Source organism: Amyelois transitella, chromosome 2 (genome assembly GCF_032362555.1).
Source record: "Amyelois transitella isolate CPQ chromosome 2, ilAmyTran1.1, whole genome shotgun sequence".
Lineage (NCBI taxonomy): Eukaryota > Metazoa > Arthropoda > Insecta > Lepidoptera > Pyralidae > Amyelois > Amyelois transitella.
In genome coordinates this window covers 9,512,956-9,530,536 of record NC_083505.1, presented here as the reverse complement: position 1 = coordinate 9,530,536, position 17,581 = coordinate 9,512,956, and the positions used below count along the sequence as shown (strand labels likewise).

Sequence of the window (17,581 nt, the reverse complement as noted above, 5' to 3'; positions counted from 1 at the left end):
AGCGGCTGCCGGGTACTTGTCTGCAACTTGCCTGCAGAGAGCAAGCTGGAGACAAATTGGCAATTGAATAGAGTCCTTTAGACTATGGTTATATGTGACAGCTGAGCTGGGGCTAAGGATGACCTCATGATGACAGATGCGATCTATTGTCAGTTTGCCTGACTTCCTTGACGTAGAAAAGAAAACAGCGATTTTCTTTGAACTCATCAGATTTTTCCAGAAAATTCAATTTTATTTTACACGCCCTCCAGACTCCTTGAAAAATTCATTCTATTAGTGTTGTGATAAGTGCTACTGATAACAGCGGAGTTAACATTTTGCTTCGAGATTTGTTTAAATTTATTTAAAATTGTCATATTTGAAATCGGAAATCTATCGGTGCGCATTCGTAATTTTTATTTTATATGTTTTCTTTACTCTCTCTCTCTCTTAATTAATCCGTCAATTTGTACCTAACAATAAATCAGAGTTCTTAATTTCACCAGGTTGCATCACAATGTTATCTCGTTTGTGTTTGGCTCGATCCGCATTAAGCGTCACCCAGACGCTAAAAACTCCAGTACCACAAAGATTTATCCCTAAAAACTACGTAGTAAGAAATTATGCCCGCGACGTTCGTACCAGGACTGCCACCAGGACACAGCCTTCTTTTTGGGAGAAGTTGATGGCTCCTGCTGGGCCAAATGGTTAGTTTTAGAAATAAGGGCTAGGCCCATATATTTTTATTTATATCTATCAAGCAAAAAGTGTAAGTTAAATGTGAGCATCTATTTTACTTATAAGTAATAATTATACTATATTTATAATACTACTTAGAGCGTCGGTGTTGGAATCGATAAGGTGCCCTGTAAAAAGGGGTGCATGTTGAAATCCCACCTGGGCCATGTACCAATGATTATTTTTCGTAGTTATGTATATTAGTTTGAATACTAACCAATGCTCTTATGGTGAGGGAATACAGCATGAGGAAACCTGCACATTCAGGCAATTGGTTGTGTTACCATGATCAATCCAATACAGGTTAGGTTCTACTGCAAAAGTTACAGAGGTCAGAAGAGAGTCGCTTGTGTAAAAACTTGACTTGCCCAATCCAGTATCCATGGACAAGGCATACCCCAGGATCCTCTCCAGAGTGGTAAGGATGTTACCTACTCAAAAACTAAATCAAATGAAACATCTATATGGATGTAAATCTGATAAGACATTTTCCTACAGGCTTTCAACTCAGATTTGTGTTGTTTGAAATTGTTTTTTTTTTATATTATAAGAATGGATATTACTTTTATTATGAAATAATTTTAATCTTAATAGGTATATAAAAACTTGCAGTAACCACAATTTTAAAATACCTAAATATGAAAATATTTCAGCATTTAGTATTGGGAAAGGTGCATTGGCGGGTGCTTCAGCTGTTGGCATTGTTGCACTTTGCTATTATGGATCAGGAGTTAAACCAGGAACATTACAAGAGGCACAGTTAGTATACTACATAAATTACATTAAACAAGAACTCCAACACACATAATTTTAGTGGTACATTTCCCACCCAACATCTTCATGAAGCATTAGTTTTGAATTGACCATATATTATTTAAAGGAACTGAGTTCTTTGAAAGTTAATTTCTTAAATGTCTTTCATATGGTGTTGTACAAAAATACCATTATGTTGTGTGCATAAGATAGTGCTATGCTGACAACATCCATCTTTTTTTGACATGTTGATAAGCTACCATTTTTTCTACCCTCGATATAATTTAACTTTAAAGTATGTATTAAATGTAATTATAAAATTTTTGGCTCAGATTTGTTCACAAATTTTGTACATACAAACATACTTATAATCACGTTGGTATCCTTTATGAGGTTGATGGAGCCGACATATTGAACATACTATACTACAAGGCCAAGTTCAAGTGACAGGTAACTAGCCCATTGCCCGTAACTGAATTCAATTATAAATTTGCAATCTCAAATTTTGTCCTTATTATTTTAGTCATTTATTGATCTTTCTCATATTTGCATAACAAACAATATTTTTTTATGAATTTCAAATAGTAATATTATATTCTTGATGTATATGAATATGAGTATTATTTTACAGCTTGTGGCCTGAGTACGTAAAAGATCGAATCAAGGCGACTTATGGTTACATAGCTGCATCGCTGGCACTGACTGCTGGCAGCGCAATCACAGTATTCAGGACTCCCGCTTTACTGAACTTGGTGGCCCGAAATGGATGGGTGGTGGGTAAACTGTTTTTGCTTATTGTTAGCAAGTAATTAAAATACCAAGAATAAAACTAGATTGTATATGTGCATGATTTTTTTTACTAAATTAAAAATATATATAAAGTTATGTCATACACACTATAACAATAAAAGTATAAAAACAGACTTATCACTCATAGTGTTAATAGGAAACTAATATTGTAAATATTTTGCAGATGCAAATTAATATGACATTGAACAGTAATACATACATATAATCACGTCTATAACCCTTGCGGGGTAGACAGAGCCAACAATCTTGAGAAGACTGTCAGGCCACATTCAGCTTAAAAATATTTAATATAGAATTGTGATTCAAATAGTTTAAATTTAAACAAAAGATTTAAATTTGAGCAGTAATAAATATGTATGGGACACAATACAAAAATTGAACCAAATCATTATATTTATTTTTTTTGTATATTTCAGTCAATTCTAGTCACAATGGGCTTAATGATTGGCTCGGGCATGGTGGTTCGTGGGATGGAATACACCCCCGGGGTGGGTGCTAAACAACTTGCCTGGGTGGTGCACACCGCCATCATGGGGGCTGTGATCGCGCCCATGTGCTTCCTCGGCGGACCAATTTTGACTCGGGCTGCATGGTAACAATGATCTTTCACGAGCTATTACTTGTAAATTTAATATAAGTAAATATAGTACAAATATAAGTTGTAAATTATAAAAACAAAATTGAGAGTATTTTTAGTTAGCTACATTTAATGTCTTCTCGTAAAGAAGGGTTTGTATCGCCAAAATAATGGTGATAATTTAAGTAAGTATAGCTTATGTTTCCGTGGCACAGGTACACGGCGGGCGTGGTGGGCGGGCTGAGCACGATCGCCGTGTGCGCGCCGTCGGGCGAGTTCCTGAACCTGCGCGCGCCGCTGGCCATGGGGCTCGGCGCCGTGTTCGCCGCCTCGCTCGCCGGCATGTTCCTGCCGCCCACCTCCGCGCTCGGCGCTGGTCAGTATGCACAATTTACATACATACATAATATCACGCCTTTTTCCGTAGAGACTACATCTTTTCACTTGCCATGATCTCTGTTCTTTCGCTTCATTCACATTCATAACTCTCTTCCTTTTATCCATCATCTGGCATACTTACCTACTCAATCTTATCCTTCATTCTTCCTCTTCTCCTTCCTTTCCTTCGCGAAGCGGCTTTCAGCAGGATGCATACCGTTCTAGCTAAAAGAAGATTCAGTTTCCCTCCACCTACGTTTCTTTTTTCCGCTCCCAATATCCGTCAATACAAGGTCTGCCGCGCCGATAGATACATGGCTAGGGGCGAGTTTAGTCTCAAATGTGGACGAGAGAATACACATTGTTATGATTAATTGGTTTTTACGAAATTTAAAGAATAAAACTTTCAAATGTATTTGCTAAGTTAGAAACCAATTTGTTATCTAAAGTTGCAAACTTTTACAAATGTAATCTTATTTCAGGATTATATTCACTTAGTCTCTATGGTGGATTAATAGTATTCAGCGGGTTCCTACTATACGATACGCAAGCGATCATCAAACGCGCAGAAATGCACCCCAAATACGGAATGCAGCCTTATGACCCAATCAATTCGTAAGTACTTCTTGTAGTAGCGATAAGGTTATGGATGCTTATTGAAAAAAGATTCAGGAACGTTGACTTCTGGTTTACTGGTAGATAAATGCGTCTAGCATTAAGTCCGCCTATTGTGCTATACATTTGTATTTTGTAAATTACTTCTGGCGTAAAACCCAGTTACATCCTCACCTCTCTGGAGAGGAGCCCGGGGTGCTAATTAGGTCATGACCCTTGGTTTTAACGGTAAATGGTAGTCACGTTTTTATCCGAAACATTATTGTAACACATACATATATAAAAAGGTAGGTTGATAATCTTGTTAATCTTTTTACAGCCATATTCTTTAGCATTCTTGGAAAGAATCATTCAGGAATATGCTGACACATTTATGTTTGGTGTTGTCCAAACTCAATTGTTATGTGTTAGTTGGTTCTATTTCTTTAGAATTCCCATGGATTTTGTAAAAGGCGACTTAGGAAAGGAATAAGCACATTGACAAAAGTGTGAAACTGTTTATAGTCTCTTTCCACATATAGATATTGTCTAAAAATACTTTTCGAGACTAATATGTATGTGTATCATAAGAAATAAAGAAAATATCTTTCTTTGTTCCAGGGCAATCTCAGTATATTTGGATGTTCTTAATATCTTCATGCGCATTGCAATCATCTTGTCTGGGGGAGGCGGCAACAGGAGAAAGTAAATTAGTTACACCCATTTCATTTTATTAATTTCTAGCTATATAGATACTCAAATAACGCGAAATTTTCAGTAATTATTCTATATCTTCATGGAATAATTGTGATATTAAGTAGGTATTTTTATTTTGTTAATTGGAAAGTAAACCTTAAGGCTTTAATAAATACAAATTAACAAGTACGATGCATTTTAATTTTTATCTATTCATGGCAGTCTCATAGGGAAAAAAAATCAGTATTCAATGTTGTATAAGTACTTTATTTACAGAACATTTTAATTCACAGTTAGAATTTCGAATAAATATGGATGGGTACAGGTCAAATAAGTTATTATTTAAATATATTTAGGCCAAGCCATAAGCGCCACTATAATATGCGAAAGACTAGAATGCCATTCATTTATTGTTTGATTGAAAAATATTTTTATCTGTAGTTACCAATATATGAGAATATGTGAAGTATATTATTGTGCTTGATTACATATTATTTTCAAATATTACTTTGAAAAACAAATTTATTATTAAACTTATACTAGATTAAATACAGTAAATATATCACATATTGTTGAGACCTTAAATAAAAGTTCTTTGGAATGAAACAAATTAAACCAAAGTTAAAATACACCTGTTAATTATTGCAAATTAATCTTTTATTATTAAAATTCTATCTGTTTGGAATGTTGTAAGTTGTTACTTGTTAAATCACCGACTGTATAGAATTAAATAACAAGATTCTGAATTATTGGCAGATTATTGCACTTAAGTCACATAATTACAAACTCTATAATATCATTTCATAGAAAAGCAAGCCCTATATGAATTTTGGAAGTGAGCCATATGAATTAAATACGAAATGAGAAATTTTTAAAACAAATTTACAAGTTCTTATATTACACTTTAATATTTTACAAAAAAACCTAGTAGTCTATTTGTCTGAGCAAAAAATAAGGAGATCATGTAATAAATAACTTGTTTGTATCACGTTTGATCATGTAATAAATAATTAGTTCTCTCAAGTTGTCACGTCGCCTGTTTTGTGTGCTTGTTGCTTCAAATAAATGGCATACATTTGTCGAGCTTGGTTCAGCACCCTGTTTACGTTGTGTTTACGTACCATTTTATCGAAGTGCATAGCGAGTTCGTTATAATCCATTCGGTTTCGCATAATGTAGTCCCTGTGCTGTAATAACACTGTGAGACAGAGAAACATAAGAAAAGGGTTACCGCCGCCGAAGAAATGTGGTGGTGGTAGATTGCTGACAGTAAATTTTGCTGAACAATCGCTATTGGTCGAGCTCGTCATAACATTCCTCTGGGCTGGCGGTTTGAAAACTTCATACTTTTTCTGAAAATTATTTATGGTTGATGCCACACTATGTAAATGTGGCTGTTTTGCGTTCAAAAGAGATTCACAATTTCTTTTCGCATTTTCTAACTCTTGTGACATACTCGAAAAGAATTTTTGTGACCTAGAAGAATTTGTAGTAACTTCTTGTTGACTATTCATAAGGGTAGGCGTTTCGGGCACATCGGATGGCGTTATCTCCGAAGAATCTGATTCGCTCGAATGCGTATTAGAATATCTGGCATCTTTGTAAGGTTCTGGTCGTTCAAGAGAGTGGTTTTTCCTCAGTAATCTAATGGGAGTGATGGACTTCTTGCCTGAGTGTTCCTCGAAGATTTCACCGGTGTCGTCTAACTCGAGTTCGGCTTGCTCGTCCGGTGTCTGCGGACAGCTGGCTGTCGTGCGCGTCGTCGGTGTGTTCCTGTGCAGAGGATTCTCCCATAAGTATATGTCTTCTGCACTTCTAGCGTTTGATTTAATTGTATCAAGCAAAGGGGATTTTTTTGCCATTTCGATTTGTTCTCTACCTTCGTTCATAGTTTCTAAAGTATCTGTCCTGACCCTGGTTTGTTTAATGTAGGTACAGTCGTTAGTAGGTTTTTCGTCAGTGCTTGTCGAATCGGAAGGAGAGTCGCATATCATACTGCACCGGCTGACATACGACGGTCCGAACACCTGGCGGTCTAGGTGTTCTAATTCAAGTCTTAATTCTCTTGTCATGGATGTTGTCATAGGATAATATTCTTGTGAATCATCTGGACTGCTTCCGTCGTTTCCCTCGTTATAAATACTTTTTATCTTATTATCGAGTGACTGATCTTTAAATGCACCTAAATCACTTTCGTCAAATGATGTCTTTGTTAACATAATTTTAGGACATTCTTTCGAATGGCGTTCAATAGCGGAATGTGTTCTTTGTAGTTTTTCTTGTTTGACAGCACCAACTTTGCTCCCAGGCGCAAAGTTTAGGTTAAGAAATTCATTTAGATTTTTGATCATTTTCACTTGTGGTTTACTGGCCGAATCTGAACTAGAAGAGTCATCTAGCTTATCTAACGATGAGAAGAATTTTTTGTTATGTACTGAAATCTTATCCCGTAACTGACGAATTTGGCTTCCTAAAGGTTTTTTATTATCGGGCTGATTACTACCGTTTACCAAACTTCCAGTGCTTGACCACGAGCTAGGAACCAGCGTGTTTGAATCTGTAGGTTTACTGTCTTCAGGAACACTCTTCATACTCTGCTTCAGATGCAATTTTGTTTCTTTTACTAATATCATACTTTCTTTACTATCACGTCCATTTTCAGTTTTGTCGCTTTTTGATTTACGAGCTTGTAAAACTGCGTCATCCAGACTTTTGAATTCTTTGGCGTGTCTAAGAGACGAATTAGTAATTAACTTCCGAGCAGCGCTTTCGTCGAGGCTGTGGTTCATCTGTCTACAAGTAGCTAGTTTCGGTGCTTTCACGTTAGCTAAACTGAAACTTGAACTTTGGCGTCGTATTGCACAAACTTTTGTATAGGCATTTTCTCGTGGTGCTTTAATTAACGGGCTAACTGGAGGAGGGTTATCTTCAGTTTCTACAGATGGATCAAAATCTTTTTCTTTAAGTGGCAATTCCACAGCAGGAGTTTTTTGTGGTAAAGATGCCCACAAAACTTCGAGCATCCTTAGTGCATCGTCGAATGCGAACTCGCGCTTCATCTCTAGTAATAACCATCGATAGCAGAACAGTAAATCGTCAGCTTGCTGTGATTTCAAGTAAGTGTAAAAATCAGGGTCATATACTTGTAGAGATTCAGTGAGATGAGAGAACTTAAGGGTCATAGCTTCGCCGTCTAACAAGAAGTTGGGATAGAGACGAGCCATGAGGGCGCAGAGGCAGATGTACGCGTGCGCTTCGTCCCCCATCGTCACGAGTAAAGGCGAGGCGAGGTCTGACATTCCCTGGCAGTAACTTACTGTTGGATGGTTTAAGGCATACCTGAAATAAATTAAACTTGTGTTACATACAATTAATTTATTTTTATGGATAATTACTGTGTTCACCATCATTGCAAAATTATACAGAAACAAAACTTAGCTGCAATTGCTTCACTAGATTTAACCATGGGTTTGGTCAACAAATTTAAAAATACATACGTCGTCAGTATATTGAAGAGGGACGCAATATTTTGGTTGTCATCGCTGCCGGCGTAGAAGTTGTGATGTCTGTCTGTTCGCAGGACGTCTTTCCGAACCATCCCAGTGACATAAGCCAAGTCACTGTTCACCTGAAAATAATCTTTTAATGAGTTCAGTCATCCGACATAATAAATATTAATTTTTGCCTGGGGCGTTCAACTTTCCTACCGACAATGACGTGACTCCTCCGAAAAAAAATTCAATATTTGTCGAAATTTACTTTTTATCAAATCATTGTGACATACATATTTTTAAAACCTTGGAAACCTTAAGAATGAATAAATATGTATTTTATAAAAAATATATACCCTTTTATTTTTTAATCAAATTTAGATCTCAAGAAGAAGTCCGATTGTAAAGTAGAACGCCCAATGCGTACATAAATATTCTGATTTTGATGACTACTTGATAGATTTTCGTCCGTTATTATTTGTTTGGGCATAATAATAGAGAGATTTAAAAGGAAATGATATGGTAATGTAAAAAAGAATATTGCATAAATAAAGAGGGAGTTGTTGTTAAATAATTTACCTTCCCTTTCTGTATACAGTCTTTCCAACGAGCCCTGAGGTTGTAATATTCATTTGCTTTTCTCTTTATGTAGTCCATTCTTTCTTTGCCATTCATACCGTCTGGATATACATTTAGTATATGTTTCCAAACAACTTTTCTGAAATAACACAAACAGTAAATATTATTCAAGCATTCATGAGCATCACTGTTTGATTTTCTGTGTTATCTCTAAAAGCAATAAACAAGAACATAATAAAAAGCTACAAACCTCAAACTTGGATCAATTCCACCACAATAAATAACTTCTCTGAGCTTGGTAGGGTTGGTGATTTGACCTACAGCATCAAGAAATGCTCTGAATTCTATATCGCTTAGAGGTGGTCGAGGTGGGTTGTTGGGGTCCTCATACAGGTTAAGAGCTCTTGATACGATATTGAATGTTTTTTCGACCTATACAAAAATAAGCAAACAAATAACATAAAATAAACTAGATTAAATGTTTAATCCTTAAATGAGAAATATGACATGGTTTGGTTAAAGAATAGATTTTAGATTTATATTTGTAAAAGGATTGTTGGTGAAAATGCTGCTGTGTAATTTGTTCCGCCGCTTCTTCTACACTTGCGCCTTGGAATTATGACGGCAATAAGTGAAATATGTTGTATCCTACATCTATACATATAATAAAACAGTAAAAATATTTTGTCTGTACATTTAGTATTTTTGACTGAAATGGATAGAGGGACACTTAGAATTAATAAAAGAAAGCAAAATTTTGTCTGTCTTTCTGTCTGATCACGATTATATCCGAAAGTACTGAACCCATTTACTTAAAAATTTCACCAATTGCTTTTTTTTAACTCAGAAAAACATTTAATGCGAAAAAAAAGTTATCTTTTATTTCACGTTATTGTAGATTCAACTCGAAATTTACGCGAAGTCATGGGCACCAACTAGTTGATAAATAAATTGTAAATTGATTTAAATGTTTCTGAAAACAGGAATTAAAAATGGTCTTCTTCTTCTCAGCATATTTTTGTCCACTGCTGAACGTATGCCTCTTCAATGGATTTCCACTTCGATCTTACTGCGGCGATCCTACATAAAGATTTATATTTATACTGAACCTGATTCATAAAGAGCCCCTGCAGCCCTGTCTGACTTTCTACTTTTTCAGTTTGTTGTATTGTTGCAGTGGTTGTGGGGCTTTCTCGAAAACTTTGACTAGTTGCAGTCACAGCAGTATTTATGTTAGGAGGTTCCCAGTCCTCTGATGCTTCTGCAAAAGGTTTCATGTCCACTTTCAGTTGGACACATGGTTCTGATTTTTGATTCAAAGCTATATTATGCGCCCTAAAAAGAACATAATAAAAAGTATACATATTATTTTCATGGTAAAAGAAATAAATGATAAACAACTCAATAGTTTCTTTTATTTTAATGTTCCTAGCCAAACAATATATTTTTTTATTTCATTTCAAACCTTGATTTATTTAATATCACAACAATCCTTGATGTTTGTAACAAGAAAAACTTTAATTATAATAAAGTACAGTCAAGTGCGAGTGATGGTGGTCAAATCAATAAGGTGCATGATTAAAAAATGATTTATAGCTTTAAGAATGCTTGGTACTGGATTAAATCCTGCTTCAGCCAATATTTCTGAGTTATGTACATTAGTTTGAGTGCTAACCAATGTTCTTACAGTGAGGGAAATATTGTGAGGCAGTGGTAAAATAAGTTCAATGTTTGTGAATAACCCAATTATATTTGTGTCAAAGTTAAAACAAACAAAACTTACTTGAGAAAAGCAGCATCCAAGTCCCAGTCAGAGAGTAATGGCAGATAAACTTCCTGGCCATAGTCATCTACTGTTCTATATGACAGTGTGAAATCAGACTTGATATCAAATGCTTTCACTAAGATACTCTGTAAAACTTCCAGTGAAGTAATTTGAGGATCAACTGAAAATTTTCTTAATTCTGGCTGAAGTTTTCCTTCACATTTCTGAAATTGAAATAATATTTATTTTTTGTCTATGGAAACTCTCTGCAACATAAGACTATAGAGTACATATCTATTTCTGGAATCTATCTCTATACACTAAAAAGCTTCTTTAAGTTTTAACATACTATAGTAGCCATCTCAGTAAAGAAAATATCAAATATGATCTTTATTATCTTTACACGTTCCACAGCAAAGCTTCGGCGCTGGAGTCCAACTGCTAATAATATCAATTATGTTTTTGGAAAAATATTCCCCAGTGTGGATTAGGTGTTATTCACCAACAAGCTGACCTATCCTTGAAACCTTTAGAATCCAGCTGAGGTTGCCTTTATATGACTTAAACCCTAGTTAATGTAACAAGGCGTCATAATACAGTAAATCCTGGCAGCATTGATTGGTAAAAAATATGAAGTGCTTTGGTAAGGTTTAGAGGCTATAACTATCGATATATCTCTCATACATCGAGGAGTCGCTATAAGAAAAATACCCTGTAGTCAGTGGTTTATCAGAGATCCTAAGAATGCTTAGTCTAATTATCTGGTCATAATTTCGGACATTATGGTCAATTTAAGTACATTGACGCAGGGTGTAAACAGCTATAGAATCTTATTAACACTTTCAAATTTGATAAAAATTAAAGTACCTATGTTACAATATATTCAATGCTTTGTTAGAAAAAAATAGGACACTACAAACCTTGACTTTCACTCTCACAGCTTCTTTGCTGATTCCAAACATTGTTAACAAAATAACTCACATTTGAAAAATTAATCACACTGACATGGAACAAAATATTTTATTTATAATACACTATTTAATTCGCGTTAACATAAAGTGAAATAGCCATTCTATTCAAAATCACGGCACGTCAATTGCATCAAGCACAACTTCAATCAATCAAATCAATTTCAATTGTCTATCTGTCACAAAGTCCGTCTTATCTGTCATGCCATGTGTCTTTCATACGGAAAATTGACAGCAGACATTGATAGACATCACTGTCTTCTGTCTTTTTCTAAATCTATTTTTTAACAAAGACAAAGATTATTTTTATAAATATTCTTTCCGACTGCATTTGAATTTTTACTTTGCAACGCTATAGAAATTTTCAATCAATTCATTTCTTACTTTTGTATTAATACTTCACTTCATAATAATTTCACTAATTATGTAGAATTAAAACATTATCACATTAATAATTTGTTAATGGCATTGCTTTCATAAAAAGGTTCACTCATTGTCATATTTATTTTTTGGTTGTCAATAATGCAAAAACACATCAAATCAAAAACACCAGCTGCTGTTCTGCTGCGTACTCAATCCGGCTACACTATATTTCTCATTCTTACATTTTTACTTAGAATTATCTTGTTTTTACATTTTTTACTTAGAATTACCTAAGTATTTCATTTGTTCTCGCCAGTGTATTAACGGAAATAATTATGACTACACCTAATGCTACAAATGGTAGTGTCCCTCACATTGACCGTGAATTAGATTTGTCAAATACTGGAAGAGGTGTCTGGCTTGTCAAAGTACCTAAATATATAGCAAATAAATGGGATAAAGCTTCTGGGAATATAGAAGTAGGCAAATTGAAAATATCAAGGGTTCCGGGCCAAAAACCACAAGTGCAGCTATCATTATCTGAGGCAGTTATGTGCTTGAAGGACCCTGGAGAACAGAGCATACCAAAGGAACACTGTCTTGACGTATCTAATGTGACAAGACAAAGTCTTGGAGTATTTTCACATGTTGTTCGTAAGTATAGACCTAGTGGTAAATGCAGTTGGAATAAAATAATACCTTATTACTGTAGAGACATCTCTACATACATATGCACATGAGATATACAATGCCACATGGTATATGTGCCATGTGGTATCGCATATCTCGTGTGCTTATAATTTCCATATTTCTTTTAGCTACAGTTACAGATTCAGTTGTACCAGAATCTGAAAAATTGTATATGGAGGGGAGGATAGTTCAAAAGCTGGAATGTAAACCATATGCAGACACAACTTATTACAAACTTAAGTCTGAGTCTATTAGAAAGGCGTCTATTCCTCAGAGACAAGTTCAACAATTGGATAGGATTGTACAAAACTTTAAGCCTGTCTCTGATCACAGACATAATGTAAGTTTCATGAGTATTCTTTATTTATACTATTTAAATCTATACTAATATTATAAAGCTGAAGAGTTATTTTGTTTGTTTGAATGCGCTAAAACTACTGGTTTGAATTTAAAAATTATTTTTGTGTTGAATAGACCATTTATCATAGAAGGCTTTAGCCTATTATTCATCCTTGAGAGCTTCAAAGATGCTCAAAATAACTATTCCACGCGGACGAAGTTGCAGGCAGCTTGTATAACATAAACATAACATATAATCATGTCTATATCCCTGGAGGGGCAGACAAAGCCAACAGTCTTCAAAAAACTAAAAGGCCATGTTCAGCTGCTTGGCCCAATGATAAAATTGAAATTCAAACAGCTTTTTAGGTTGCCAGCCCATCACCTAAAAGTAGATCACAAGGATGCAAGCCTATCTCTTAGTCACCTTTTACAACATCCAAGGAAATAGATGCAGTGGTCTTATTCTTTTTTTATAAGTGCCGGGAACCACATGGCACCTATTCAAATATTAAACAAATTATAAATTGTTAAACAATATTTTATTTGGTTTCTGTATTTCAGATTGAATATCAAGAAAAGAAGAAAGCTGAAGGCAAGAAAGCTCGTGACGACAAAGATGCTGTGCTTAACATGTTGTTTGCAGCGTTTGAGAAACATCAATACTATAATATAAAAGATTTGCAAAAGGTAAAAGAAAATTGTTTCTCAATTTTCCTTTTTTAATACATTATTTGATGTTTAATAAAGACAGAGCCAATAGTCTTGAAAAGACTGAAAGGCCATGTTCAACTGTTTGATGGCCTCTGATGGCCTGATTGCCCTGAGTCTTGGATGTTTATCTATATAAGTATTTATTATAAAATATAGTATCGTTGAGTTAGTATCTCGTAACATAAGTTTCGAACTTACTTCGAGGCTAACTCAATCTGTGTTATATGTCCCGTATATACCTATTTATTTATTTTTTATTTATTAACTGTATGGTTCAATGATGGAATTGAGATTCAAACGGTGATAGGTTGTTATTGGTCCAGTCCAGTCAAGCTTTAGCTTGTTACCCTGCTATTTAAGTTACCATGTTATGGACTTACTCAGCTATAAGGTGATGAAAAAAAAATGTGCTTATTTATCCATACATAAATAGTTTGTTTAGTAGACAGTTGTGTGTATGAATTACAATTAGAAGTTGTTAACCTTCCTTTTTTTCCAGATAACAAGGCAACCTATTGTATATTTGAAGGAAATATTAAAAGAGGTTTGTAACTATAATCTCAAGAATCCACACAAGAATATGTGGGAATTGAAACCTGAGTACAGGCATTACAAGCAAGAGGTGCCTGTTGAGACTAAAGAAGAAAAAAATAGTTCAGACAGTGACTAATCCATACTGATAATTGTATAACATGAAATGGCAGTCACCAGAGGTTGTTCAAAGGTCAGCAGAAGGTTGTGGCAGTCCATCATGCAAAGCATTCTACAAAGCAAACAATGTATGAATGAATTAGCGGCGCACCAGGTAGGCCATATGCCTATGTAACAGTATACAAAGTGTATTTAATTTTTTCAGTATTTTTTTCTAACAATGTTATGAAACTTTTGTTTGTCTTTATAATTTTCTATTTCTTTTGTTCTGCCAGTTCTCTTTCAAAATACCTACACCTCAGAAGTCTTATTCTGTATATTTTATTTGATTGATAATAATATGAAATTATGATTTAATAAATTCTTGATGAAATTATGTCTTGAGATTTCTTTTATAAGTACCTTTCTAATGAACCAATTTGGTTTTGGCAACCACAGAAAGCTGAATAATAGTAAATATGTCCAAATAATTCCTTTTCCCATTCACAAATTTCTAGTAACAGCAAGTTTTTGATTGAAAGAAAGTTGTAATGCTTCATTTAACATCAATATATTTTGAATATAATAAAAATAATATACAATCAATAGATACAACAATACAATGGCAATCAAGAGTAGCCGAGAATCCTTATACAATGGATAAGTCAACATCTACAGTAAAGTATTTAAAATCAGTCATAAAGAATTGAGATTATTGATTCGTCGCCATGTCACTAGTTGCAGGATAAAGAGTAACGGTTTTATTTCGATATCTTTAGGCCTTTAGGTAAAAAGAGATTAATTCATGACGTCGTATTTGGATTTCTTGATGTAGCTGGCGAGGCAGCACGACAATATAGTTCCAATGAGCGGCAACAACGCAGTGCCGATCGCGATGCCGATTAAAACGTCCATGTTGCTCGCTAGGTAGTCCACTATTACCTCGTAACAACCCTGCAAAAGAAAATGGTAATTTTCTGCAGTAGACAAAAGAAGGAATGAGCCTAGACTGGCGCATGGGTACCTACTCAACACATAGCGGCGGCCTGGCACGATATCTAAGTATAAACATATAGTAGTGGACTAAAACCAAAGCATGGGTCTAACAAAACTCAGTGAGTATTAGAGGAACTGTTTTTCTTTTCGTTATCATTGAACTTATATTACTAGCTAACACTAATATTACTAGCTAACTAGCACATGGGTTCCATTCAAAGTTGTTTTGATATGTAAAACTGCCCTATTCGTTATTGATACGTTTTTATTTGATTTTCAATTTATTATTTGTATGACATAATCAACCCATGGATTAAAGAAAAAACACAATAATCTGAAATTAAGAAGGCATGTCGTTTTTCAAACCTTATCCTATAGGTATTTTTCAACGTGATTATACTATGTTATTATCATAATTATCAAGCACATTTAGTTATAGTCATTTAGGTACGTATATGGTCTACGTAATAACTTTTTTCTTCATTTAATATTTGTCTTACTCTTTGATAAATATCCCCATAGTTAGCCGTGATGCAGTTGTTCGGGTCTATGCAGCAGGAGATTGGAACGACTCGCTGTGGAGACATCTTCATCCAGTCAGTGTAGTTAGACACGCCACAGCAGTGTAGCTTTAAAAAAAATAGGCAAATATTAATTCGAACAATAAATTAGCATGATACTCGAAAGCCAAAGAGAAGCTAAGCTGTCAGTACTTATCATGAAAATTACGCCGGAATTTACACAAAAATTCAAATCCATTACAAACCCTATACTTTTATATGCACGTGCACATTCAGAATACTGGATGTGTAACCATGATCCAATATTTGCTAGGTTTTCCTGCGAAGATTAGGGGAGAATAGACTAGAGTTTCTTGTCAAAACCTGTCTAACCCAATCCAGATAGTGATTATATACGCACCTTCGCCTCTTCTTCAGAGAGGTGAAGACATAACCAGGCTAAAACAGGAGGATGAAGATTCATGTTTTCTACATATTAACTAGGTACTTTTAAGGATAAGAGGAGTAGGAATATATAATAATACAATGTATATTTTCTCACCGTGGATTGAGCAAAATCGAAGTTAGCTTTATGTGGATTGTAGGTGATGACAGTCTGAGTAAGGCCGTCGTAAAGACCTTTAGCATAGGTGTCCTTGTAACACGCCACAGAAGCGCCGACGCCTGCGTCCATCATGAAAATGCAGGCTAGGAAACCGCCATACTGAAAGTGTTTCTCACTATTAATGTTAACTTTTTATAGCTATTAGGTGATTTTAATTACTTAAGTAGGTTTGCCATTTTTCCAGTTTATTTCTTTTTATTACCAAAGTAAGTATGTATATTGTCGATTGTGGTCATATGTAGACCACGGGCTTAAGGGAGGAGATGTAACCGGGAAAATACTTATAGGTACAATTTATTCCAAATTCTTCAGTTGAAATCAAAATTAGACTTACAATATACAAAAGAACTGGTTGTCCCTTTATGATGCAAGAGAAGGCAATCGAGCTGATGAGTACGATTAACCCTGCGATCCCGATCATGACGTGTGGCGCTGTCCCGGAGAATTCCGGGGATAGCTCCATGTATTTGTAGAGGTCGAACTCCGCCCAGAGACCCACTGTGAGCAGCAGCAGCCCTGTGATCTGTAACAAAGGATTAATGGTAAGTTTTGGATCTAAAGGTCCCAATTTTGGTCATTATTGTTATAATGACAAATATAGTTCCTTGCGGAAAATTGTTATTTAGTAGATACGTTCAGATTCAATATTAGTTAATAATTCGTTAGTTAGTTAATGATGAACCAAAATTGCTGCGTTTGTTTTTTTTATGCTAATGAATAGAGATTTTATCGAAAATAAATTAATATTTTAAACGATAAATCATTGAATAAAGAAATATCACTTACCCAAAAGACGATATTGAATATAAACAAAAACGTCTTCAGGCAGGCTATAACAGCAACATTCTTGAACTGGTTGCCCATTGCTGTGTTTGTGTGTTATTCACTGATATCCTTCAAAGGTTATAAAAGGATTTTTTCGACAACAATATAACCATATGTTTGGATTTATTTTTGCACTGCAAGTTGTGCGTGGCGATAAGGGTGGGTTTAGTTTGGGGAACGTCGGACCCAACTAGGGCGCAGGCGCGGTAACATCGGCAATTTTGTTAGTAAACATAATAACGTCGGATTTGAGATGCCGAAGCGATCTGCGACTCTTGTATGAAATTATATAAACAGCTTGATGTGGATTTCCGTTTCATCAGGGTCAACAGATAACGCTTTTTTTACCTAATTGCATGAAATCGCGTATAGTTTAATCTCTGTCTAAATAATTATAAAAATTACTAGGTAACTCTTAAATGTGACATCTTCGTCCTTATCTTATTACTTCTCATGGTTTGGTCGTCTTAGTTCTTCAGCATATGCCGTCAAAAGTCCGTTTAAAATTTGTCGAAATATTTCACGTCGCAGGGACTTGCGATCAGTAATGAATCATTTAAAAAATAAAACC

At 34.9% G+C, this 17,581-nt stretch overlaps 4 protein-coding genes across 4 annotated transcripts; 2 read left to right on the top strand and 2 right to left on the bottom strand.

The window, feature by feature from the left end:
* Window positions 1-127: 127 nt before the first annotated feature.
* LOC106129014 (growth hormone-inducible transmembrane protein) lies at window positions 128-4,714 on the top strand. The gene is made up of 8 exons (XM_013327440.2): window positions 128-378; window positions 486-686; window positions 1,371-1,476; window positions 2,102-2,243; window positions 2,697-2,872; window positions 3,073-3,233; window positions 3,718-3,850; window positions 4,451-4,714. Exons 2-8 carry the CDS (start codon window positions 497-499, stop codon window positions 4,536-4,538), a joined length of 996 nt encoding a protein of 331 aa, XP_013182894.1. The 5' UTR covers window positions 128-378; window positions 486-496; the 3' UTR covers window positions 4,539-4,714.
* A 57-nt stretch (window positions 4,715-4,771) lies between these two features.
* Window positions 4,772-11,480, bottom strand: LOC106129013 (uncharacterized). The gene is made up of 7 exons (XM_013327439.2): window positions 11,281-11,480; window positions 10,379-10,584; window positions 9,705-9,930; window positions 8,846-9,027; window positions 8,596-8,734; window positions 8,023-8,153; window positions 4,772-7,864 (listed from the first exon to the last, which is right to left on the bottom strand). The coding sequence occupies exons 1-7, from the start codon at window positions 11,320-11,322 to the stop codon at window positions 5,545-5,547; spliced, it is 3,246 nt and encodes a 1,081-aa protein (XP_013182893.2). The 5' UTR covers window positions 11,323-11,480; the 3' UTR covers window positions 4,772-5,544.
* Window positions 11,481-11,856: 376 nt separating this feature from the next.
* Window positions 11,857-14,462, top strand: LOC106143656 (general transcription factor IIF subunit 2). The gene is made up of 4 exons (XM_013345789.2): window positions 11,857-12,345; window positions 12,510-12,721; window positions 13,285-13,410; window positions 13,934-14,462. Exons 1-4 carry the CDS (start codon window positions 12,027-12,029, stop codon window positions 14,102-14,104), a joined length of 828 nt encoding a protein of 275 aa, XP_013201243.2. The 5' UTR covers window positions 11,857-12,026; the 3' UTR covers window positions 14,105-14,462.
* Window positions 14,463-14,619: 157 nt separating this feature from the next.
* LOC106143665 (tetraspanin-7) lies at window positions 14,620-17,350 on the bottom strand. The gene is made up of 5 exons (XM_013345801.2): window positions 16,972-17,350; window positions 16,520-16,708; window positions 16,123-16,284; window positions 15,561-15,689; window positions 14,620-15,018 (listed from the first exon to the last, which is right to left on the bottom strand). Exons 1-5 carry the CDS (start codon window positions 17,047-17,049, stop codon window positions 14,863-14,865), a joined length of 714 nt encoding a protein of 237 aa, XP_013201255.1. The 5' UTR covers window positions 17,050-17,350; the 3' UTR covers window positions 14,620-14,862.
* Window positions 17,351-17,581: the final 231 nt, after the last annotated feature.